At 43.7% G+C, this 26884-nt stretch overlaps 1 protein-coding gene across 1 annotated transcript in view; it reads left to right on the plus strand.

Annotated features, from left to right (window-relative positions):
• LOC140070301 (vomeronasal type-2 receptor 26-like) overlaps window positions 1–26525 on the plus strand; it is a 28913-nt gene extending 2388 nt beyond the window's left edge. The window contains exons 3-6 of the mRNA XM_072116653.1: window positions 18455–19129; window positions 23419–23643; window positions 23812–23935; window positions 25609–26525. Coding sequence (XP_071972754.1) covers window positions 18455–19129; window positions 23419–23643; window positions 23812–23935; window positions 25609–26525 — 1941 coding nt within the window. The remainder of the gene's footprint in view (window positions 1–18454; window positions 19130–23418; window positions 23644–23811; window positions 23936–25608) is intronic.
• Window positions 26526–26884: the final 359 nt, after the last annotated feature.

A 26884-nucleotide genomic window follows, 5' to 3' on the forward strand; every position in this document is an offset into this window, starting at 1 on the left:
CCTCCATGCCCTCTCCAACCCCCGCTCTGCTCCTCCATACCCGCTCCATGATGCCCACTCCGCGTCTCCATGCCCGCTCCGCTCCATGATGCCCGCTTCAGCCCCCGCCCGCTTCACTTCAGCCTCCACTCCTGCATGCCTGAACCAGAGTCGGCGCTAGTGTCTTCGGCTAAGTGAGCAGATGTTAAGAACATCTGCAATCTGTTCTTCACTGTGTTCTTTCAATGTGTTCTTCACTTAAAAGATCCTGTGTTCACTGTGGTCACTGTTTTAATTGTATTCTTCCCTGTTCTTCACTGTCTTTTCTTAATTAAATGCTCGATCTCGAGCAGGGGAAATACTCGTCCGAGCAACGAGCTGTTTCGAGTACTCTAATACTTGCACGAGCATCAAGCTCAGACGAGTATACTCGCTCATCTCTATTTATAATGTTTAGATAAGGGGTGTTCTTCCAGTCTCTTTGTAATATTGCGTCTATGCTCATTAATACGTTTTGTTAATTTTGTCTTAGTACGACCCACATAAAGTTTGTTACAGGCGCATATAATACAGTATATAACTCCCTTGGTAGAACAGTTCATGTGGTTTTTGATCTTATATTTCTCTGCACATGTAATGGGTCCAAAAGTTTTAATCACCTTTTTGTTTTTAGAGAACAGAAAATTGCTGAGAAAAAGAAACGCAAGTTTCTGAGAGATTCGGTCCCACATGTAGAAAATCTAGATATTGATAAAAATTGATAGCACAGCGATTAGTCTGGGAGCTACATCGAATGTGTATAATACAATTGATGATCTTGAACAAGACTTAACCAATCTTGACATCACAACACACACTGGGGGTCATTTACTAAGGGCCCGATTCGCGTTTTCCCGACGTGTTACCCGAATATTTCCGATTTGCGCCAATTTTCCCTGTATTGCCCCGGGTTTTTGGCGCACGCGATTGGATTTTGGTGCATCGGCACCGGCATGCACGCGACGGAAATCGGGGGCGTGGCCGAACGAAAACCCAACAGATTCGGGAAAACCGCCGCATTTAAAAAAAAATGTGTAGCGAAAATTGCGCTTACCTTCACTAGGTATTGGCCGGTGAATTTCAGGGCATTCCAGCGGGCCTCCGGGAACTTCAGCGCAGCAGCGCCACCTGGTGGACGTCGGAGGAACTACCTTAGTGAATCCCGGCCGGACCCGAATCCACCGCAGAGAACCCGCCGCTGGATTGCGAACGGACCAGGTAAGTAAATCTGCCCCACTGAGTCTATTATATCTATAGAAGACCAAACCAATTCAGTATTAGAGCAGCGTGTGCCATTAGAACCTAGAATCATAATAAATCAGGAAAGAACATCAGTAGTAAATGAGACTCGCACACCTATCTCAACTTCTAATAGATATGACATCTTATGTGACAATATTGATATTGAAGAAACCCCAGAAAGGGAATATATGCACATAAGGTAAAACAAATAACTAATAAGGAGGGTAAAATGATTAAGACCAAAAATATTACTACAAATAAACTACAAATAAGCAGAAAGATGTACAAATTGAAGAAAAAGAATCGGCAAACAAAAATATTGAAACAAGATCACAAACAAAAAAATAAACAAAATACACCGAAGCAATTGTAATGAACCAAAAAATTTTCAGGCGACCAAAAAGAAAAACAGTGGACAAAGAGCGGGGAAACTCGCCAAAAAGAAAATGGCGACAAGAATAGAGTCTAAAACTAAAAATAACAATATAATGGATACAAGACAAAAATTTTTTTATTTCAGTGACCATACATTAACAGAGGGAGAAATTAGATTATTAAATAAGGGATTGAAATTTGCCCCTACAGCACGATTCGACAGATTCGATGCATTTATTGGGATAAAAAAAATTTTAAGAAAACATTTTATTAGAAAAACAGCAACCAGTAGTTTACCCGATACTGCAGACCAAATCATTCACACATCATTAAAACCTAAGTCGAATTTTAATCCATCAAATAAGTATTCTGAGGCATTTAAAGTATTTCAAAACCGGTTGTAAGGGATATTAAGAACGTTAAAGACAAGAATAGAGAGAGATATAGGGGCAATCTTAACCAAAAAGAACAAAAAGCCATTATTACATTACAGAAAAACAACAATATAATTGTCCATCCCATGGACAAAGGAGGTAGTATAGTGGTCTAAAACGCCTACGATTACCATAAAGAAGAGAAACGCTTGCTGGGAGACGAGCGCACATATCTAAAATTAAAATCTGATCCTTCCAATGGCTTCAAAAGAGAATTGGGGGATTTAGTGAAAAGTGGTGTGATGCTAAACATTCTAAACAAAAAAGAAGCTCAATATATCAAAAATTTTGACACCACGGATTCCGGTCATGTACCACATTCCAAAGATTCACAAATCGGAAACCATACTCCTGGAAGACCCATTATATCGGGGATCGGATGCCTTACATTCAATCTATCCGAATACATAGATAACCTGTTACAGCCTCAAGTACAGAAACTCCCCGCGTATCTAAAGGATACTAAACATGTCCTACAAATTTTGGACACAATTAAGTGGGAACAACATTTTATCATTGGTGCTCTAGACGTAACATCATTGTAAACCGTTATTGAACACAACAAAGGACGTAATTCGGCAGAATACTTTCTGAGCAAATCAGGATTATTACTAGAAAGACAAATCAAATATATAGGGGACTGCATCATGTTTATTTTGACCCACAATTACTTTAAATATGATGACTCCTTTTATCTCCAGACATGGGGCACGGCCATGGGGATCAAGTTCGCACCAAGCTATGCCAATTTATATGTGGGGAGAAGGGAGGATCGATATATTTTCCCCACAGGCGAATCTGGTCCTCTGGCATAGATTTATAGACGATGTGCTGTTTATCTGGTCTGGGGGAGAGGAATCCCTTCAAAAAATTTTAAATCAAATAAACAAGAATGATTATTTCTTGGAATTTACACCAACATATAGTCAGACAAGTGTAAACTTTTTGGACCTAACCATCTATATTGATAATGGGAATATTGAAACTAAGACCTTCAATAAACCCACGGATAGCAACAGTTTTATTCTAAAAACGAGTCGCCACCTTCCGATATGGTTGGATGCAATTCCAAAAAGCCAGTATCTTCGCCATCGTAGAAATTGCACTGACTTAACAATATTCAGAGAGGAAGCCAAAATACTCCAGAAAAAATTTGAGGAAAAGGGAAATAAAGAGACCCAATTAAAAAACACCATGCGGAGGAAATAAATGCTTCCATAATAAAAGTCCCTATTGTAACCCAGTATACACAAGATTGGGAAATCCTCAAACGGATTGCACAACGTCGTTGGAATGTTCTATTCCAGGACAAGGTCATTGGACAACAGTTGTCAAAGAAACCCAGATTCATTTTTTTAAAAAGGCTAGAAATATTGGACCTTAATAGCACCAGCTATAAAGAATCACAACAATAAAAATTCAGAACAAAGCTGTACACAGAAAAACTTTTTACAAACTAATGGGTTTTTTTCCCTTTACAAATTGCAATGCATGTAAAATCTCTAAAAACAAAAAGGTGATTAAAACTTTTGGACCCATTACATGTGCAGAGAAATATAAGATCAAAAACCACATGAACTCTTCTACCAAGGGAGTTATACACTGTATTATATGCCCCTGTAACAAACTTTATGTGGGTCGTACTAAGAGAAAATGTATTAACGTAACTAAGAGAAAAAACGTATTAATGAGCATAAACGCAATATTACAAAGGCACCGTAAGAACACCCCTTATCTAAACATTATAGACTATTCCATCAAAAACAATTTGATGGTTCAAAGTTTTTTGCTATAGAAAAAGTTATTCCCAGCTGGAGAGGAGGAAATTATATCTCCCAGATGTCAAGGACAGAAAGTAGATGGATCTTTTGACTTGATTCTCCAGCACCCGAAGGACTAAATCAGGAGATAGAATTATTAGCATTTTTGTAAGAGCAATTCGGGTATCTCAACATTTTTAACTTCAGAATATAATATGGGTGTGCTAGGTATACTACATACAAGATTATTATTAAATATTTTTAAATAAACAGCCGAAAAACCTTACTACCTAATAATAAGCAACAGTTTTATATATTTTTAATATGCACCAGTATAATCACAGTTTTTAGTTGATAAAAATTAAATAAAACGTTTTTATTTGTATGGAAACATGCAGAAATACACATTTTATATACTTCTGGTATAAATGCACTTACCTAGACGGTCCATCGCTATAAAGCACACCTTATGCACAGTGACACAATTCCCTGACGAAGAAGGCAGTAGTCTTCGAAACGCGTAGGAGCAAGTTTGTCTCTCTGGACTTACCGTACTTGGTGACATCACCACACGGATCGCATCAGAACTGTATATGGAGCAGTAGCCACCAGCCGGGGCTCTACTCCATGTGCAACAGCGATCCCCAAGTCTAGGAACGCTACATTGGATTGCCTTGGGAAAATACTTCTGGAGAACCGTTTCCGTGGATTTATCAAAACACAACAGGCCAGGACCCAGGAGGACGTGCCTCATATTCTACCAACAAGTTTGCTTTCTCCCTCCTCCAGGTATCCATGCAGTAACCTACTGTTCACACACCTCCACATTTAGCACAACACGGTGTATTTGTGCATATACCTATTTTGGACTGATTAATTATCGCTGTATTGTAGCTATCACATGTACGAAAGAGGATTTGAGTGACAGATTGATTGGTGCAGGTACTGCGGTTTTTATCTGTCTTTCATATTCCACCCACCGTTACTCATCCATCAATCACATTGATGAAGAGAAAAAGATAAATATTAAATATAAAAATAAATAAATAGATAAATAAATAAAAAAGAAGAAGGGAAAGAGAGAGAAAAGAATTAGGAATAGACTCAAGAACAAATTGTGTTTTTACGTAGACCTCTTCTTCCTCTTTTTATTTATCTTTATAGGCATCTTGTATGCAAGTCAGGGTTATATAAAATTCAACTAACCTCCGCTACTAGAACTTTAAATGTCCATTACCACTATGTATCATCTATATTAGCAGCAAGAGGGTATCAGTTAAAAAACAAGTTTATTAAATTACTTATTAAAAGTATCAATATTAAATGCAAAAGCTCACACCAGAGGTAACACGCCCCAATATCACACCCTAGTGGGGTCATGTACGGGCAAAGTAATCAAATAATCAAACAATTATCAGGCACATTGAATATATCAAAGGAAGACTGCAAGTAATAACTGGATAAGTAAAGGACCATACCTGCTTCCTGTAGAGATCGGACCCATCAGGGGTCCTGCTTACCCATCTCTTAGTCAGTCTCCAAAAAATACAGGGCTGGGGGGGAATTACCTTTTCCTCTTTTTGATGGTAAGTTGGGGAGGGTGTGGTGCCCTAAAACACACTTGCCCTAACCCCCAGATAGACTCCCGCCCTTACAAGGGCAGTCCCAAGTACTTTCCCTTGTACTAACTACACACCACACCTCCCTGACGCGTTTCCACAACAGTTTCATCAGAGGGAGAAAATCCAAACAAAAGTCGCCCTGAAAATAATGAGTACATATGCTTTAGAATGTACTTTATCAAACATCTCATCCCCTTTACTGGGGTCCAAGCCGCCTGTCATGCTTACCACGGTTCGGCAAAGTTAGTCCACCTGCGGCGTCTAGGTGGGGAAGGAGTGCCTACACCCACCGGTCTGTGCCCTTTGATCACGCCGGGTTCATGGCATGTGACACCTCTAAAACATGTGTGGGCTTTATTTAAAAGCCTGCCCGTGCTCTCCTACGTGACATCACTGTATTGTAATTGGACTTACCGGCGTGTCGTCAGCATCCATTCATGTTCCCCAGAGTGTGTATCGTATGCTGAAGATCAAACCGGAAGTACACCATACGTCACTTCCGGGTCGGCGGACGGGAGATACAGAGCTGTGTGTCGCCATGGCAACACCCATACAAGACGCGCCTGCGTCGTAATCTACAAGCAGCCGTCTTAGACTCTTAATAGTATGGCTAGAGCAACCTGATAACAGGGGAATAGAATTTTGATGCATGGCGTGACCTAATCCTGTCTCCTCGTGCATCCAACCACCCAAACAACTTTAGTGACAGCATATAACAGGTATAGAAGCATTAATTAAACTAAGTCAATATTCAGATAGCAATACTGTATATCCTTAAAAATCGGGTTTAAGCTCATAAACTGGCCCATATCGGTGGGTGTGTATCGATCACTTATAAATGAACAGGGTAAGCATATACCCCCATGGAATTTTTTACACGATAGAGGTTGACAGAATGACCATATGACCTAGGGTATAGTCAGTCACACGCTCATATGTCAGGTAACCCATCTCCCTGCAAGACTGCCTACTTCTTTCTCGACACTAGTCAGGGGCATTATTATATAAAGCAGGCATAGTGTAGCTGGAGATTGAGACCTCTGGGAGCCACTGTATTTAGCAGATAAATCCACCTTGCTTCCCTCTGTAATACCCTCCGGTCCCAGTCTCCACCCCTTGGTGACGGGTGTTCGAGTTCAATCCCTGTGAATTTCACAACCGAGGCTTGACCGTTATGCATGGCCTGTACATGACGCGCAATTGGGGTATCACGGTTGTGTTCAATATCCCCAATATGGTCTCCAATTCTTCTGCGGAACTCTTGAATGGTTTTTCCTATATACTCGAGTCCGCATATGCACGTTGCCATATAAATCACTCCTTTAGATCTACAGTTAATAAAGTCTTTAATGGAAAAGATCTTATTGCTGTTATTCCCTACAAAAGTTTTGCCTGTCATTAGAAAGGGACATGCTATACAGCCGCTGCATTTAAAACAGCCAGATATCTTGCGGTCAAGCCAAGTCCCCCTGGGAGTCGGAGCCACATAGTGACTATGGACCACTATGTCCCGAATCGACCTACCCCGTCGGAAAGTCACCATGGGTCTGTTCCCTATTACATCCTCCAGATCTGGGTCCATCCTTAAGATGGGCCAGTGTTTGGCTAAGATTTTCCTAGCCGAATCTGCCCCAAACGGACTTGTCATCCACCGATACCGATCTGTCAGAAACAGAGAGTAGAGGAAGGGGGAGAAAGGGTGGACAAAAATCTAGAGGAACAGGGAGAGGAAGAGGTAGACCAAACACATATACACAACCCCCCCAGCAACATTTTTTAGAAACAGCTTACCCTCTGAGGAATCGGAATCCACCTCAGAATCCCAGGTAATAAACCTATCATCAAGACCCCTGACTATAGAGGAGATAGGAATCCTAAAGAAAGGCCTCAATGTCCCCACCACAGACTTTGACCCGTTTACTTGGACGAAAGATCTACACCTCTTTGCTAGAAGACTAGGCTGGCACAAATTCTTTAAAAGGAAAGATAAAAAGTTGAGTACAGACCTAGGCATCCCGACCGAGATGTTAGAAGAGGTTAGATTGTTACAAAGTCTGGAAGATGACTCGAATATGAGGGGGTTAGGACTAGAGATGAGCGAACACTAAAATGCTCGGGTACTCGTTATTCGAGACGAACTTTTCCCGATGCTCGAGTGCTCGTCTCGAATAACGAACCCCATTGAAGTCAATGGGAGACTCGAGCATTTTTCAAGGGGACCAAGGCTCTGCACAGGGAAGCTTGGCCAAACACCTGGGAACCTCAGAAAAGGATGGAAACACCACGGAAATGGACAGGAAACAGCAGGGGCAGCATGCATGGATGCCTCTGAGGCTGCCTAATCGCACCATTATGCCAAAATTATGGGCAACAGCATGGCCATGACAGAGTGACAGAATGAAGCTAGATAGCATCTAAAACATCCAATAATTGACCCTGACACTATAGGGGACGGCATGCAGAGGCAGCGGCAGCAGGCTAGAGAGTGGCATGGCGACATACCCTAATTGGACTCAGGCTTCAAACCAATGGGTGTCAGAGAGGAACCAAAGGAGGTGAGCAAGAAGCGCTCAAATAATATCGGTACATGATAAAAGTTTGCCAGTATATTTTGTGGATTACACAGCAGGGTGGCGACAAAGTTAACATGGAAGCCATGAAAACAACCCAAAATTCTGCCTGACACAGCTCGTTTGATAAGGGGACCATGTATGCTTACAGTTCATGCCAGTCGCTGCACTGGCTGCCAGTCTCCTTTCGAATACAGTTTAAAATAATAATAACCCTCATCCATAAAGCTCTGTATAATGCTGCACCCCCCTACCTCTCCTCTCTTATCTCAGTCTATCGCCCAACCCGTGCTCTTAGATCCGCCAGTGATCTTAGATTAACCTCTACCCTAGTGCGGACCTCCCACTCGCGTCTCCAAGACTTCTCTAGAGCTGCACCAATTCTATGGAATGCTCTGCCCCGGACTATCAGACTAATACCTAACCTCCAAAGTTTCAAACGTGCTCTTAAAACCCATTTCTTTAGGCAAGCCTATAACACTCATTAACTGCATGAAGTTTTAACTCTTCTACTAACCCGTCCTGTGTCGTTCTCCCATCTGTTATCCAGCAACCAACAGGCACCAGACTTCTCTGCAGTCCCATTCAGCCTGGACCTGGTATATAAGATGACGGCTGAGTGGTTCAAGCGACAGCAATTCCATTTATTATATTTTTTTCTATTCCCTAAGAAGAATGGCTTGACCATTAAATATTCTTTTACCTCGTGTTACCCCATCATCTTCATAAACCGTAAGCTCTGGCGAGCAGGGACCTCACTCCTGTTGTTCCATACAAATGTTGTGCTCTGTTACATTACATTTGTATTTGTTTCCTATGATTTGTAAAGCGCTACAGAATATGATGACGCTATATAAATAAAGATTATTATTATTATTATTATTATTATGGAGGCAGTGAACTAGTAGTAGATTAAAGGTGCTGCAACTATGTTAGTTGGATCTTGGGATGGAGCTGGCGCTCTGCAGCCAGGCGAGCTTTCGCCAATCCAAGCCCCTGTCTCTAGGCTACTCCCCAAACAGCACTTCTAAGAACCTTTTGTATAAGATCAAGTGTAGTAGCGTTCTTATAAGTTTAGGATATGGCGGGTGAGGGGAATGTAAACAGATACGCAAGAAGCGCTGAAATAATATCCCTAAATGGTAAAAGTTTGCAAGTATATTTTGTGGATTACACAGCAGGGTGGCGACAAAGTTAACAACTTTGATGTGGAATGCCCTGTAATAGCTCTTGGGCGGTGTGCCTTTTATCGCCTAGGCTCAGCAGTTACAGCACCGCCTGCTGTCGCTTAGCGACGGCACTGCTGCTGTGCCTAGAGCTACCGACTGATGGCGCCATGCCCACGGATGGTAATTCGGAGGAGGAGGAGGTGGAGGAGGGGGGGGAGGAGGTATAGTAGGCCTTTGAGACCTGGACCGAGGTAGGCCCCGCAATTCTCTGCGTCGGCAGTATATGACCAGCCCCAGGGTCAGACTCGGTCCCAGCCTGCACCAAGTTAAGTGTAGTAGCGTTCTTATAAGTTTGGGATATGGCGGGTGAGGGGAATGTAAACAGATGCGCAAGAAGCGCATGATGCGCATGGAGCTGGCGCTCCGCTGCCAGGCGAGCTTTCGCCAATCCAAGCCCCTGTCTCTAGGCTACTCCCCAAACAGCACTTCTAAGAACCTTTTGTATAAGATCAAGTGTAGTAGCGTTCTTATAAGTTTAGGATATGCCGGGTGAGGGGAATGTAAACAGATGCGCAAGAAGCGCTGAAATAATATCCCTAAATGGTAAAAGTTTGCCAGTATATTTTGTGGATAACACAGCAGGGTGGCGACAAAGTTAACAACTTTGATGTGGAATCCATGAAAACAACCCAAATTTCTGCCTGACACACCTCGTTTGATAAAGGGACGATGTATGGAGGCAGCTATATGGACGACTTTTGGAGGTAGCAATGGAGACAACGTGTGGAGGCTGCTATGGAGACAATTTAATTTGGATAGTGCCTGTATGTGGCAGTCCCAAACATTTTTCAAACCAGAGGAGCAGGTAGGTGGCCCTCCAGTAAAATGGAATAGATTGAGTGCCTGTATGTGGCAGTCCCAAAAATGTTTCAAACCAGAGGAGCAGGTAGGTGGCCCTGCAGTAAAATGGAATAGATTGAGTGCCTGTATGTGGCAGTCCCAAAAATTTTTCAAACCAGAGGAGCAGGTAGGTGGCCCTCCAGTAAAATGGAATAGATTGAGTGCCTGTATGTGGCAGTCCCAAAAATGTTTCAAACCAGAGGAGCAGGTAGGTGGCCCTCCAGTTAAATGGAATAGATTGAGTGCCTGTATGTGGCACTCACAAAAATTGTTTCAAACAGAGGACCGGGTAGGTGGCCCTCCAGAAAAATTAAATGCATGAAGTACTATAGCAAGAGCCAGTGGGCCCTGTCAAAAAATAGCCATTTTCCTCTGCTTTACTGTACAAAGAGGAGGAGAAGGAGGAAAATGAGGAGGAGGAGGAGTGGATCAATTATTCAGGTTGAGCTTCCTTCACCTGGTGGAGATTGGAAATTCTGAGAAATCCAGCCTTTATTCATTTTAATAAGCGTCAGCCTGTCAGCGCTGTCAGTCGACAGGCGTGTACGCTTATCGGTGATGATGCCACCAGCTGCACTGAAAACCCGCTCGGACAAGACGCTAGCGGCAGGGCAGGCAAGAACCTCCAAGGCGTACAGCGCCAGTTCGTGCCACATGTCCAGCTTTGAAACCCAGTAGTTGTAGGGAGCTGTGTGATCATTTAGGACGATGGTATGGTCAGCTACGTACTCCCTCACCATCTTTCTGTAAAGATCAGCCCTACTCTGCCGAGACTGGGGACAGGTGACAGTGTCTTGCTGGGGTGACATAAAGCTGGCAAAAGCCTTGTAAAGCGTACCCTTGCCAGTGCTGGACAAGCTGCCTGCTCGCCTACTCTCCCTCGCTACTTGTCCCGCAGAACTACGCACTCTGCCGCTAGCGCTGTCAGAAGGGAAATACTGTTTCAGCTTGTGCACCAGGGCCTGCTGGTATTCATGCATTCTCACACTCCTTTCCTCTGCAGGGATGAGAGTGGGAAGATTTTGCTTGTACCGTGGGTCCAGGAGAGTGAATACCCAGTAATCGGTGCTGGAATAAATTCTTTGAACGCGAGGGTCACGGGATCGGCAGCCTAGCATGAAATCTGCCATATGCGCCAGAGTACCAACGCGTAAGAATTCACTCCCCTCACTGGCCTGACTGTCCATTTCCTCCTCCTCCAACTCCTCCAACTCCTCTTCTTCTGCCCATACACGCTGAACAGTGAAGGACTCAACAATGGTCCCCTCTTGTGTCTCGCCAACATTCTCCTCCTCTTCCTCCTCATCCTCCTCCACCTCCACCTCCTCCGATATGCGCTGAGAAACAGACCTGAGGGTGCTTTGGCTATCAACAAGGGAATATTCTTCCCCTGTCTCTTGTGACGAGCGCAAAGCTTCCGACTTCATGCTGACCAGAGAGTTTTTCAACAGGCCAAGCAGCGGGATGGTGAGGCTGATGATGGCGGCATCGCCACTGACCATCTGTGTTGACTCCTCAAAGTTACTCAGCACCTGACAGATATCAGACATCCACGTCCACTCCTCATTGTAGACTTGAGGAAGCTGACTGACCTGACTACCAGTTCTGGTGGAAGTTGACATCTGGCAGTCTACAATCGCTCTGCGCTGCTGGTAAACTCTGGATAACATGGTCAGTGTTGAATTCCACCTCGTGGGCACGTCGCACAACAGTCGGTGAGCGGGCAGTTGGAGGCGGCGCTGCGCTGCCCTGAGAGTGGCAGCATCTGGGCTGGACTTCCTGAAATGCGCACAGATGCGGCGCACCTTCGTGAGCAAATCAGACAGATTGGGGTATGTCTTGAGGAAACGCTGAACTATCAGATTTAACACATGGGCCAGGCATGGCACATGTGTCAGTCTGCCGAGTTGCAGAGCCGCCACCAGGTTACGGCCGTTGTCACACACAACCATTCCCGGCTTGAGGTTCAGCGGTGCCAGCCACAGATCAGTCTGCGCCGTGATGCCCTGTAATAGCTCTTGGGCGGTGTGCCTTTTGTCGCCTAGGCTCAGCAGTTTGAGCACCGCCTGCTGTCGCTTAGCGACGGCACTGCTGCTGTGCCTAGAGCTACCGACTGATGGCGCCGTGCCCACGGATGGTAGTTCGGAGGAGGAGGTGGAGGAGGGGTGGGAGGAGGAGGAGGCATAGTAGGCCTGAAACACCTGGACCGAGGTAGGCCCCGCAATCCTCGGCGTCGGCAGTATATGAGCAGCCCCAGGGTCAGACTCGGTCCCAGCCTCCACCAAGTTAACCCAATGTGCCGTCAGCGATATATAGTGGCCCTGCCCGGCAGCACTCGTCCACGTGTCCATGGTCAGGTGGACCTTGTCAGAAACGGCGTTGGTCAGGGCACGGATGATGTTGTCTGACACGTGCTGGTGCAGGGCTGGGACGGCACATCGGGAAAAGTAGTGGCGGCTGGGGACCGAATACCGAGGGGCGGCCGCCGCCATGAGGTTGCGAAAGGCCTCGGTCTCTACTAGCCTATAGGGCAGCATCTCCAGGCTAAGCAATCTGGAGATGTGCACATTAAGGGCTTGGGCGTGCGGGTGGGTTGCACTATATTTGCGTTTCCGCTCCAGCGTCTGGGGTATGGAGAGCTGAACGCTGGTGGATGCTGTGGAGGCGACGATGGGGTTTTTGTGGCAGGGTCCTGGGCAGGGGGCTGACTAGCAGCTGACACAGGGGAAGGAGCAGTGGTGTGCATGGCCGGAGGTGAACGGGCTTGTTGCCACTGAGTGGGGTGTTTAGCATTCATATGCCTGCGCATACTGGTGGTAGTTAAGCTAGTAGTGGTGGAACCCCTGCTGAGCCTGGTTTGGCAAATGTTGCACACCACAGTCCGTCGGTCATCCGGTGTTTCCTTAAAGAACCTCCAGACTTCTGAAGATCTAGCCCTCGCCGCAAGAGCCCTCGCCACGGGAGCTTCACTAGTTGACACATTTGGCGCTGATGCACCAGCTCTGGCCCTGCCTCTCCGTCTGGCCCCACCACTGCCTCTTCCAACCTGTTCTGGTCGAGGACTCTCCTCCGTCTCAGAAGCACTGTGTTCACCCGGCCTCTCAACCCAGCTTGGGTCTGTCACCTCATCATCCTCCGATCCCTCAGTCTGCTCCCCCCTCGGACTTCCTGCCCTGACAACAACTTCCCCACTGTCTGACAACCGTGTCTCCTCATCGTCGGACACCTCTTTACACACTTCCACTACGTCAAGAAGGTCATCATCACCCACAGACTGTGACTGGTGGAAAACCTGGGCATCGGAAAATTGCTCAGCAGCAACCGGACAAGTGGTTTGTGACTGTGGGAAGGGTCCAGAAAACAGTTCCTCAGAGTATGCCGGTTCAAATGCCAAATTTTCCTGGGAGGGGGCAGACTGGGGGGGAGGAGGCTGAGGTGCAGGTGCTGGAGGAGTGGCGATTTCGGTGACATGGGTGGACTGCGTGGAAGACTGACTGGTGGTGGACAAATTGCTCGAAGCATTGTCAGCAATCCACGACATCACCTGTTCGCACTGTTCTGGCCTCAACAGTGCTCTACCACGAGTCCCAGTAATTTCAGACATGAACCTAGGGAGTGTAGCTCTGCGGCGTTCCCCTGCTCCCTCATCAGCAGGTGGTGTCTCACCCCGCCCAGGACCACGGCCTCTGACCCCTGCAGTAGTTGGACGCCCACGTCCCCGCCCTCGTCCTCTACCCCTAGCCCTCGGGTTAAACATTTTTAAAATGAGAGTTATAACTTTATTTTTTTTTTTACTTTTTTTTGTTTTTTTTTGTGTTTTTTGTTTTTTTTTGAGTTTTTAAAACCAAACAATGCTATCCTATTGCTATGGCTATTTTCTAGCCAAGTATCAAAGCACACTACTATGCCAGATGAGATGACACTGAGTTAGTGCCTAATTGAAATCCAACCCCTACTAAATTTTCCCACTTCGGTCTTTGCTATGGATATGTGCGTCACTAAGGGCAGAACACAGCGGTCGCAAGTCTCACTACAAATTGCTCAGAATTGGCTAGTACATGCACTGCAGAAAGTACAGCCACCAGCAGATCAACCAGAAATCAAATATATAGAACGCTACTGTAGGCGTAAGTAAGCTCTTTGTATTCTCCTATGGCTATTTTCTAGCCAAGTATCAAAGCACACTACTATGCCAGATGAGATGACACTGAGTTAGTGCCTAATTGAAATCCATCCCCTACTAAATTTTCCCACTTCGGTCTTTGCTATGGATATGTGTGCCACTAAGAGCTAAACACAACGGTAGCAAGTCCCCCTGCTAATTCCTCACAAAATGGTACTAGATGCAAATTAAAATAAAAAAAGTAGAACGTTATTGTAGCCCTAAGAAGGGCTGTTGGGTTCTTTGAGAATCACTCCTGCCTAACAGTAAGCTAATAGAACACCCTAACGCTTTCCCTGACCAGCAGCAGCTCTCTCCCTAGCGGCATCCAGACACAGAATGATCCGAGCAGCGCGGGCAGCGGCTAGTCTATCCCAGGGTCACCTGATCTGGCCAGCCAACCACTGCTATCGACGTGTAAGGGTACCACGTCATGCTGGGTGGAGTGCAGAGTCTCCTGGCTTGTGATTGGCTCTGTTTCTGGCCGCCAAAAAGCAAAACGGCGGGAGCTGCCATTTTCTCGAGCGGGCGAAGTATTCGTCCGAGCAACGAGCAGTTTCGAGTACCCTAATGCTCGACCGAGCATCAAGCTCGGACGAGCATGTTCGCTTATCTCTAGTTAGGACCATTTACAACGCTGAGAGATAGTAGTAAAGCTATGCCTCCCAAGACAGATATTTCATGTATTGACGTTTTTGTTGATCTAGTCGAACATGACCTACGACTACTGACAAAATGCAACAGACAATTTAATCTCTCCAAACAGGAAATGAGAACGCTAGAGAAGGACCCACATATCGTAATAAAGCCCTCAGATAAGGGCGGGAATGTCGTAGTGTTAGATAATATGCAATACCATCAAATTTGCGTGGATATTCTGAAGGATAAAACTGGGTATGATACCCTGAAGGGTAACCCCACCATGACATACAGGAAAGAACTTATTAAAAACAGCATTAGGGAAGAAACTGATTTCTGAAACAGAGCATAAGTTCCTTCTCCCCGCATACACGACAGTAGCAACCTTTTATACCCTGCCCAAGATTCATAAAGGTATAAATCCACTAAAAGGGAGACCCATCGTGTCGGGGGTTAATTCACTCTGTCAAAATATTGGGGTGTATATAGACAAGATCTTAAGACCATTTGTATTGGCACTGCCATCTTACATCAGAGACACAACGGACCTTCTTAGACATCTTGAAGGGATCCAGGTTGACGAAGAAATACATCTTTAAAGTATTGATGTGGAGGCTTTAAACTCCTCAATACCACATAATAAAGGAATAGAGGCTATCGGGGCGTTTTTATCCACAAGGGGCAGACATTTTGGCCCCCATAATGCATTTATTGTGGAGCTTTTACAATTTTCCCTCACTCACAATTTCTTTTTATTTGATAGGAAGTTCTACCACCAGCTCAGGGGCACTGCGATGGGGAGCCCATGTGCTCCCACCTACGCAAATTTGCTCCTGGGCTGGTGGGAGAAGACCGTGATTTTTGGTGACTCCCCCCCATCAGATATTGAGAGGGTTGAACTCTTCCTTAGATATATCGATGATATATTTGTTCTGTGGAGAGGGGACAAGGAGTCCTTCCAGACATTTGTTAAAAACCTGGATAAGAACAACATGGGGCTTCGCTTAACATGTGAAATTCATAAGGACCAACTCCCCTTTTTAGATGTACTGATCACAAAGGACGACAGGGGATGTCTGCAGACATCTGTCTTTCGTAAGCCATCCTCCACTAATGCGCTATTGCGTTGGGAAAGTAACCACCCTCGAGCGCTATGTAAAGGTATCCCTAAGGGACAATACCTGAGGATGAAACGCAATTGCTTGAACAGGAATGATTTTAAAAGGTTTGCAGATGACTTAAGATTTAGAGAAAAGGGGATACCCTGAGCAGTGTCTACGGACAGCATACCAACATGCTGCGGGTAAGAGAAGACAAGATCTTCTCACCCCTAAACCAGATGAACAGAGTGGGACACAAAGAATCATGAGAATGATTGGCACCTTTGACAATGGGGCAGATTCGGCTAGCAAAATCTTAGCCAAACACTGGCCCATCTTAAGGATGGACCCAGATCTGGAGGATGTAATAGGGAACAGACCCATGGTGACTTTCAGACGGGGTAGGTCGATTCGGGACAGAGTGGTCCATAGTCACTATGTGGCTCCGACTCCCAGGGGGACTTGGCTTGACCGCAAGATATCTGGCTGTTTTAAATGCAGCGGCTGTATAGCATGTCCCTTTCTAATGACAGGCAAAACTTTTGTCGGGAATAACAGCAATAAGATCTTTTCCTTTGAAGACTTTATTAATTGTAGATCTAAAGGAGTGATTTATAAGGCAACGTGCATATGCGGACTCAAGTATATAGGAAAAACCATTCAAGAGTTCCGCAGAAGAATTGGAGACCATATTGGGGATATTGAACACAACCGTGATACCCCAATTGCGCGTCATGTACAGGCCATGCATAACGGTCAAGCCTCGGTTGTGAAATTCACAGGGATTGAACTCGTACACCCGTTACCAAGGGGCGGAGACTGGGACCGGAGGGTATTACAGAGGGAAGCAAGGTGGATTTATCTGCTAAATACAGTGGCTCCCAGAGGTCTCAATCTCCAGCTACACTATGCCTGCTTTATATTATAATGCCCCTGACTAGTGTCGAGAAAGAAGTAGCCAGTCTTGCAGGGAGATGGGTTACCTGACATATGAGCATGTGACTGACTATACCCTGTCAACCTCTATCGTGTAAAAAATTCCATGGGGGTATATAATTACCCTGTTCATTTATAAGTGATCGATACACACCCACCGATATGGGCCAGTTTATGAGCTTAAACCCGATTTTTAAGGATATACAGTATTGCTATCTGAATATTGACTTAGTTTAATTAATGCTTCTATACCTGTTATATGCTGTCACTAAAGTTGTTTGGGTGGTTGGATGCACGAGGAGACAGGATTAGCTCACGCCATGCATCAAAATTCTATTCCCCTGTTATCAGGTTGCTCTAGCCATACTATTAAGAGTCTAAGACGGCTGCTTGTAGATTACGACGCAGGCGCGTCTTGTATGGGTGTTGCCATGGCGACACACAGCTCGGTATCTCCCGTCCGCCGACCCGGAAGTGACGTATGGTGTACTTCCGGTTTGATCGTCAGCATACGATACACACTCTGGGGAACATGAATGGATGCTGACGACACGCCGGTAAGTCCAATTACAATACAGTGAGGTCACGGAGGGCGGCACGGGCGGGCTTTTAAATAAAGCCCACACATGTTTTAGAGGTGTCACACGCCAAGAACCCTGTGTGATCAAAGGGCACAGACCGGTGGGTGTAGGCACTCCTTCCCCACCTAGACGCCGCAGGTGGACTAACTTTGCCGAACCGTGGTAAGCATGACAGGCGGCTTGGACCCCAGTAAAGGGGATGAGATGTTTGATAAAGTACATTCTAAAGCATATGTACTCATTATTTTCAGGGTGACTTTTGTTTGGATTTTCTCCCTCTGATGAAACTGTTGTGGAAACGCGTCAGGGAGGTGTGGTGTGTAGTTAGTACAAGGGAAAGTACTTGGGACTGCCCTTGTAAGGGCGGGAGTCTATCTGGGGGTTAGGGCAAGTGTGTTTTAGGGCACCACACCCTCCCCAACTTACCATCAAAAAGAGGAAAAGGTAACTCCCCCCCAGCCCTGTATTTTTTGGAGACTGACTAAGAGATGGGTAAGCAGGACCCCTGACGGGTCCGATCTCTACAGGAAGCAGGTATGGTCCTTTACTTATCTAGTTATTACTTGCAGTTTTCCTTTGATATATTCAATGTGCCTGATAATTGTTTGATTATTTGATTACTTTGTCGGTACATGACCCCACTAGGGTGTGATATTGGGGCGTGTTACCTCTGGTGTGAGCTTTTGCATTTAATATTGATACTTTTAATAAGTAATTTAATAAACTTGTTTTTTAATTGATACCCTCTTGCTGCTAATATATATTAATGATCAAAGGCTGATCCACCTCTGTATTACCCAACAAGAACAGAAGGTCATTCACAAAAAGAGATATTTTACATATATAAAGTCAGAATGCAGAAGAATGATCACCCTTCCCCCCAAATATATTGATGATGTTCTAATTCCATTTCACAGATAATAAATGTCCTTTTTTAACAATACAGATCAGTTATGGAGCTACAGACACATTGCTGAGTGATAGGACTCTGTTCCCGGCCCTTTTCTGCACCGTTCCTGATGACTCCACAACTTATTCCTTCATATCTCATTTTTTAAACTACCTTGGATGGAACTGGGTTGGAATTATCGCCTCGGAGGATGACGCTGGGGATAGAGAGACACGATTACTGACCAATCTTCTCGCCAGTCGTGGCATCTGTGTGGCCTTTGTCTTACAATGTGGAGATCCAATCAAATATTTAGAAAAGGAAAAGCAAGAAATATACAGGGAGGAGATAAGGAAGTCTTCTGCCAAGATCATTATATTATGTGGAACTCATTCTCATCATATACTGTTTTTTCTTAATAGACTCAGAGATGTGATAGAGGACAGAACCTTCATATTAAATCCAAACTTCTCTCCATTTTCTTTCTTTAACAGCTATCATAATAGACCAGTAGTTAATCTCAGTTTATCTTTTGACCTGGACCCAGGGAAAGCTTTAGACCTGGAAAATTACTTAACGAATTCCTCTGTCTTGAAGAATCCTGAGGACCTTCTACTTCGAGATATTTCTATTGAATTCTTTCGTTGCTCAACGGCATCAAAGTCTAAAGATGAAAAGTACAAATCTACACATCAAACACGTCTTAAGAAATGTAAAGGAACAGAACCGTGGGTACAATTATTTAAGTGCATGTTGTATGACAACACTTTAAGTATGTATCAGGCTGTCCAGTCCCTGGCTACTGCCTTACATGATATGTCCATCTCTCATGGCCACCAAACAGACCATCAGATGCATCATCCTCCACACAAGGTGAATCTATAGAAATAATCTACTAATAACCTCCAAGCTCTTATCTCTCCCGGATAGATGATTAGTAATCTGATGAGTTCCGTTATATGTATTGATGAGCTGGTTGGTCAAAATTTGGGAACTTAATTGTAACACCCAAAAATGGCTGTAAAATGGGGTTAATAAGGGGTAGGGGGCTGCATAATAGTGTTCATAACAGGTAAGTTGCCCTGACAAAAATGGAAGTAAAATGAGGGTAGTCTGTTGCCCCGATAAAAAAAATTCCCACCTAGAAAAACAAACAAACTAAGAAAAAAAATAAAAATAAAGATAATATTAATATCATTTACGTTAAAGGCGCTCTGAGGGTTCTAACCAAGTTTTTATCATAGAAGTAGAAGAAGAAATGGGAAAACCACAAAACCTTCACCTTACTGCGGTTAAAATGCAATTACAGTAGTATTTGACGGATTTGAATTTTTAAGCCAGCAAATGTGGAATTTAAGAGTACAAAGTTACCCTAGAGACCTAGTGGAGAGGCTGTTCTACCATCACCATAGACAGGGGGCATCCTCTACACCTAGAGGAGAGGAGGTTCTACCATCACCATAGACGGGGGAATCATCTACAACTAGAGGAGAGGTGGTTCTACCATTACCATAGACAGGGGCATCCTTTACACTTAGAGGAGAGGAGGTTATACCATCACTATAGACAGGAGACATCCTCTACACCTAGAGGAGAATCTACCATCACCATAGACAGGGGACATCCTCTACACCTAGAGAAGAGGTGGTTATACCATTACCATAGACAGGGGACATCCTCTACACCTAGAGGAGATGAGGTTCTGCCATCACCATAGACAGGGGGCATCCTCTACACCTAGAGGAGAGGAGGTTCTACCATCACCATAGACAGGGGGCATCCTCTACACCTAGAGGAGAGGAGGTTCTACCATCACCATAGACAGGGGGCATCCTCTACACCTAGAGGAGAGGAGGATCTACCATTACCATAGACAGGTGACATCCTCTATGCCTATAGGGTAGGAGGTTCTAACATCACTGTAGACAGGGGGGATTCTCTACACCTGGAGGAGAAACAGTTCTACAATCACCACAGACATGGTGCATCTTCTACACCTAGAAGAGAGGAGGTTCTACCATCACTATAGACAGGGGGCATCCTTTACACCTAGAGGAGAGGAGGTTCTATCATCACTATAGACAGGGGGCATCCTTTACACCTAGAGGAGAGGAGGTTCTATCATCACTATAGACAGGGGGCATCCTCTACACCAAGAGGAGAGGCGGTTCTACCATCAGCATAGACAGGGGGCATCCTCTACACCTAGAGGAGAGGAGGTTCTATCATCACTATAGACAGGGGGCATCCTCTACACCAAGAGGAGAGGCGGTTCTACTATCACCATAGACAGGGGACATCCTCTACACCTAAAGGCGAGGAGTCTCTACCATCGCCATAGACAGTGGACATCCTCTACACCAAGAGGAGAGGCGGATCTACGATCACCATAGACAGGGGGCATCCTCTACACTTAGAGGAGAGGAGGTTCTACCATCACCATAGACAGGGGACATCCTCTACACCTAGAGGAGAGGAGGTACTACCATCACCATAGACAGGGGCATCCTCTGCATCTAAAGGAGAAGCAGTTCTATCTTCACCGTAGACAGGTGGCATCCTCTACAGATAGAGGAGAGGTAGTTTTACCACCATCATAGACAATGATTCTTTTCTGTGCGAGCAGTGAGTCTCTGGGACTCTCCTCGGCAGGAAGCTGTAATGGCGGATAATCTGAACATGTTCAAGTGGGGCCTGGGAGCTTTTCTGGATTACAATAATATTACATCTCATGGAAATAAAACTTTTTAAAGTAGTTTCTGATGATTCAGGAAGTTATTGTATAATATAGAATTAAGTGGGAACTTGATGGGCGTTTTCTAAATTAGTTTACTATGATATTTTGGTACTATGAGTGTTAAATCCAGAGATTACAGAATTTGACTTAATTGGGCTATCCTACTAATCACTCGCTGGCACAGCCAAGACATATGGGATCCGTGCCTGTTTTATCATAGCGAAAAAGAGAATGTTGGCCGTGGATAGGTATATTATCTTGTGGATGATGAAACCCCTGACGGTGATGAAATCAAGCTCCGACAGTACACTTCCACAGGGCAGAACAGCACCTCCAAAACATAAAGGGCAAGCTCAGACAATATGTCCTATTTTCCCAACCAGAAATAAAATTAGGAATACCCATTGTTGAGTGCCTCCTGGTACTATGTGCCATATCCATTGGTGGTGAAGGTTGAGGAGAAATAAACATGGTGTTCCACATTCTGACCATGCTCCTCTCTATCTTGAGGTGGTGCTGGTGCCCATACTTAATTTGCATCTACCTTGTTCTACAAGTTAGCTCTCTATGGGATGGGTTTGATGGAAACTCTGAAAGTAGTGTTTTTTCTCCATCACTCTACTGGTGGAATGAAAAATGCTAAGGTATCCTTGTAGCATGGACCCAGCAGGGTGGCCACCCAATATTTGACATTGGTCACTATCTGGGCAACTCAGGTGTCACTGTACAAGCAAAGCAACATGTATAATAATAATACATTTTCATTTTCTTGACTTAGGTGCATAACCTTACATTTATCCACGTTAAACTTTATTTTCCATTTTTAGCCCAGGCCACCAGTTTCCACAAATCCCTCTGTAATGTTATACCATTAACATCGGTATTAATTGATTAGCTGCTAATAGTGAAACTTTAATTTGAAAACCATTCATGGGGTTATAAATAAAAATATTAAAGAGAAGGGGGCCCAATACTGACCGCTGTGACCTCCACTGGTAATTTAAGCCAAATCTGAGCTTGTACCATTTATAATGACCCTCTGTTTTCTATCACTGAACCATTCGCTTACCCAATGTAAGAGATTTTTATCTGGGGCTCAAACCCCCCATTGCATTGCGACTTTCAAATGAACCCTTTCATGGCTGCCCCGGTACTGGGGAGAGAGAACAATCCCAATTCGCAGACTCATTCTTCAGCTGCACTCAAATCACACTGTATATTTACAAATCACACCCAGCATTGGGCGTTAAAAAGGAGATAAGAATACTGTAATACTATTAATCAAAATGAATTTACCAGCACATTCTCTAAGACATTCTCCCAAATGGTTAATGACCCATAAACTATTTCTTTTCAGACATGTTAATCTACAGAATGTACGGACAATGTACAACCCAAACATTTATGATTAGAAGGAGAACATACCGATGGTCAATCATTTCTCACATGTGCCAATAAAAAATTTTACAGGCAGGTTACACAAAAATGGCTGAATCATGACATTAGCTTGAAAATGGTCAGCAAACATGTCCGCTGTATCTAAAATGGCTGACAGTATGCAAGATGGTGTCCAAAACCAGTGCGATCTCCTTAACACTAAATACACAGATTTTCCCCTAGTCCCAGTCGTCTCATTTTATGAACTGACCTTTTATGTGGCACCGTATCAAATGCCTTTGAAAAGTCCAGATTCACAAAATCCACTACAGCCTCCCCAAGGTCCCGTCTAGAGCTAACCTCCTCTTAGAAGCCAATTAGATCAGTCTGACAAAACAGGTCCCTCATAAGCCCAGTGGTGATGTTGGGTTATAAAGTTATGTGCAGTTATTAGAGATGCTACTAGAGTAGCATCTCTAACAAACCCTACAACAGAAGTTAGACTCACAGGTCTGTAGTTTCCAGGATCACTTTTTGACCAATTTTTAAATATTGGCATGTGTTATGCACCAGTCATGTTGAGCCTTGAGGAATCATCAAATATTAGAAATTATGTTCTGTTTATCACTGTACATATTTCAGTACACAGGGGTGTATACCATCTCGGCTGGGAGATCTGCCTATTTTACTGATTTAAAAACCTTAAGGACCAAGCAGCTTTAGGGCTTCTAGATCAAGCCCAATTTGTTAAATCTGCCCTAAGTTTGAGGCTGTTTTCTTGTCACACATTGTAATTCAAATTAGTGGAAAAATGTGTATGATATCTTAAATTTTAATTCTATGACTTCTACTGCATTTGACATAATTTTACTAATTCATTTTATTGATTTCATGTTATTCATGGCAGGTCCACCGTTATCTACACGCAATGATGCATCTGAATGGATCCGGGACACAACAAAAAGTTTTCCCCGACAAAGGACAAACAGAAATCCCCTACATTGTTAGCAACATTATTTTCGGGGATGGAATTACCTTGAACACGGTTGGAGGATATCGAATAAGCTCAATGGACGACTTGAAATTTTGGCTTAAAACAGAAAATATAATTTGGAAAAATAATGCAGAAGAAGTGAGTTGTGGGAGGATTTCTATCCTTATTTTCTCAGGATGCTTTTTACTGGAATATTTCATGACAAGGGGGAATGTGGAAAGAGAAAATACAGGGATCTTGGTCTCTTATATTCATCACGTAATCATGATGGAGAACTTGTAAATGAATGTTGTCTGCTTTCTGCAGATCCTCATCTCTCGATGCTCACCAAGATGTTTACCTGGAGAGAGGAAAGTGACAGGTTCTGATATACACCTGTGCTGTTACCAATGTGCCCCATGTGCGGAAGGGGAAATATCTAATACATCAGGTAGATCTGATGGACCATCTATTGCCTACACATGACAGGTCACATGTAACACTAGTATATCCGAGGGCATCGCTCTACAACACACTCGTTGTGATGGGAAATTTAGAAGAGAACCTGAGAGACACAACTCAGAGCCAATGTATGATAGCATTGAGTAAAGACTCAACCTCTGCTGTAGACTCAACTACTATGGATGTTGGGGAAAGGTCAAAATCAGTATTTCCCATATGTATTTCCAATGTTTTTTGTAGCTTTGTGAAGTCTAAAAAAAATGAAATGTTTTTTATTTTACCATTAATGTGACTATTTAGGGACTTGTTTTATGTCTGACATAAAGAGACCAGTCCTACCAGTTCTACAAACTGCAGCAAAGCCAAAGGACATCACTATAGACTCAGTACCTGCTGCACCCAAAAGACAGTGGGAGGTCATAGACGAGATAAATGGGTCAAGGCTCTTTTATTTTATATAGATTAGAGTGTCAGAGTGAGTCCAACTGTTACTATAATGAAGTATCTTAGTAGAACGTTTAAAGGGAATTATTTTTAGTATGTTTATTATGTTTTGTCCTTTCCAACATCTATAGAAAGAGCGTGACTGACCATTTTATTACTAAACCCCTTAACGAATTATGACATACATGTACATCGTAATGCCGCTAAGGATGTATCAAGAAGGCTTAAAGACTGAGCCCTATTTGTACTTGATGGGTGTTGGCTGCATTATGAAGCAAACACCCACTGATGACAACCGCAATCACAAGAGGATTAACAATTTACCCGAGTGCCGCCATCTTGGATGCGCTTGTCGTTCCACAATGATCCCCAACTATCCAATCCAATGGAAACCTGGACTCCGCGTGACACTCCAGGACCTGTCATTCCTGATCTACAACACATTTCCACACACTGCAATAATGCAGTCTTGCAGTTTACGATAGGAATGATCAGACCCCCAAAGATTAAAGTAAAGTAAAAAGTTGTAACAAAAAAGTTAAAACAGTAAAACAAAAATAAATACAAATTCAAATCAACCCCTTTCCAAAGAACTGAAGATAATTTTTTAAAAGCTACTTCAACATAATAAAACCAAAATAAGTTTGGTATGACAGCAATTCGACCCAAGTAATAAACCAGAGGTGTCATTTGGTACAGTAAAAACTGCGCCCACAAGAAAATTTCACAAATGTGTATTTCCACAATTTCATCAGGTCCTCAGTAACTTGCATGGAATATGAAATGCTGTTACTAAGATGTACAATTTCTTAGGTAGAAAACAAGACTTTCTAATGTTCTACTGGAAACAATAAAAAGTTTTAAAGACGGGGATTGAAATTGGAAGCACAAAAAAAAATAAAATAGTTTAGTCCTTAAAGTTTTATCATTGAATCAATTTTACTGTTTTAACATCAATGCATCAGAGATCTATGCATTTATATGTAGATGTACGAGGGCTGGTTTTTTGGGGGGTGCGTTCTGTTTTACAATATTACTCTTTCAGAAAATACAATTTACAATATATGTTTCATAAACTTTTGACTTTCTTTTCTGAGGCGAAATTCTGTCGATTTTTTAAGTAAAACTGTTATGTTTTCCCTGTTATTTTAAAAATCTGCAGAGCATTATACATATAGTAAAATGTGGAAATTATAATTTTTATTTTCTCTTTTACAGATAGTAAAGATTGCATGAAATGTCCAGAAGATTCGTGGCCCAATGAGAACAGAACATCCTGCGCATTGAAAGACTTAGAATATTTATCTTATGCTGAGGATATCATTTCCATCACTCTTTCTTGTTTATCAATTTTCTTCTGTATTATGACTGTTTTATTACTTTTAATTTTTGTTTTAAATCATAACACCCCAATAGTGAGAGCCAATAACAAGAACCTGAGCTTTGTTCTCCTGGTCTCCATCATGCTGAGCTTCCTCTGTGTCTTCTTGTTCCTCGGTCGTCCTGTGGATATAACCTGCATGTTACGTCAGATCTCTACTGGAATATTCCTCTCAGTGTCCATCTCTTCATTGTTGGCCAAGACCATCATGGTTTACATCGCCTTCAAAGCCACCAGGCCTGGAAGTGTGTGGAGAACATGGACTGGAGTGAGACTCCCTAATTGTGTGCTCCTGATCTGCTCCTCGGTCCAGGTTGTCCTCTGTATGAGTTGGGTGACCCTCTCTCCTCCCTTCCAGGAGCTGGACACACGCTCTTATAAGGAGAAGGTCGTAGTTCAGTGTAATGAAGGGTCAGATCTTTGGTTCTACTCTGTCCTGGGTTATATGGGGGTTCTGGCTGCGGTTAGTTTTATTACAGCTTTCTTAGCCAGGACATTACCGGACAGTTTTAATGAGGCCAAGTATATCACCTTCAGCATGCTGGTGTTCTGCAGTGTCTGGATCGCCATGATCCCGGCTTATCTCAGCACCAGAGGGAAATACATGGTGGCCGTGGAGATATTTGCCATCCTGACCTCTAACACTGGGCTGCTGGGATGTATATTCCTCCCAAAATGTTATATAATTCTGTTCAAGCCTGAGCTAAATACAAGAAAATATATACTAGAACATAAACCAACAATGTTACATTAGTAATCTAACAGCAAGTAGATGATGGATAAGATAAGATAAATGTGCTGGGTACACGGCAGGTTGGATACATTTTAGTTCTCATCTTATATAACCTATAAAGTAAATTCTGTAGGTGACCCGTGTTTAGTCCTATACTGTCCAAAACGCATGGAGCCAGAAGCCGTCAGCCATGTCTCCTAGTAGTGACCATTGACAACCAGAATATGAAAAGTACAAGTGAGCGGCATCTATAGAGATGACCTCCCCCTACTACAGGGACATGAAAATAAGTCTATAAGAACAGCAGTATGGGGTGTCACCCTCCACAAGCTATTGTTGATGGTTAACGCCATGGAAACTTGAAATTCCTTTTAGTCAAT

Source organism: Engystomops pustulosus, chromosome 7 (assembly GCF_040894005.1).
Source record: "Engystomops pustulosus chromosome 7, aEngPut4.maternal, whole genome shotgun sequence".
Classification (NCBI taxonomy): Eukaryota; Metazoa; Chordata; class Amphibia; order Anura; family Leptodactylidae; genus Engystomops; species Engystomops pustulosus.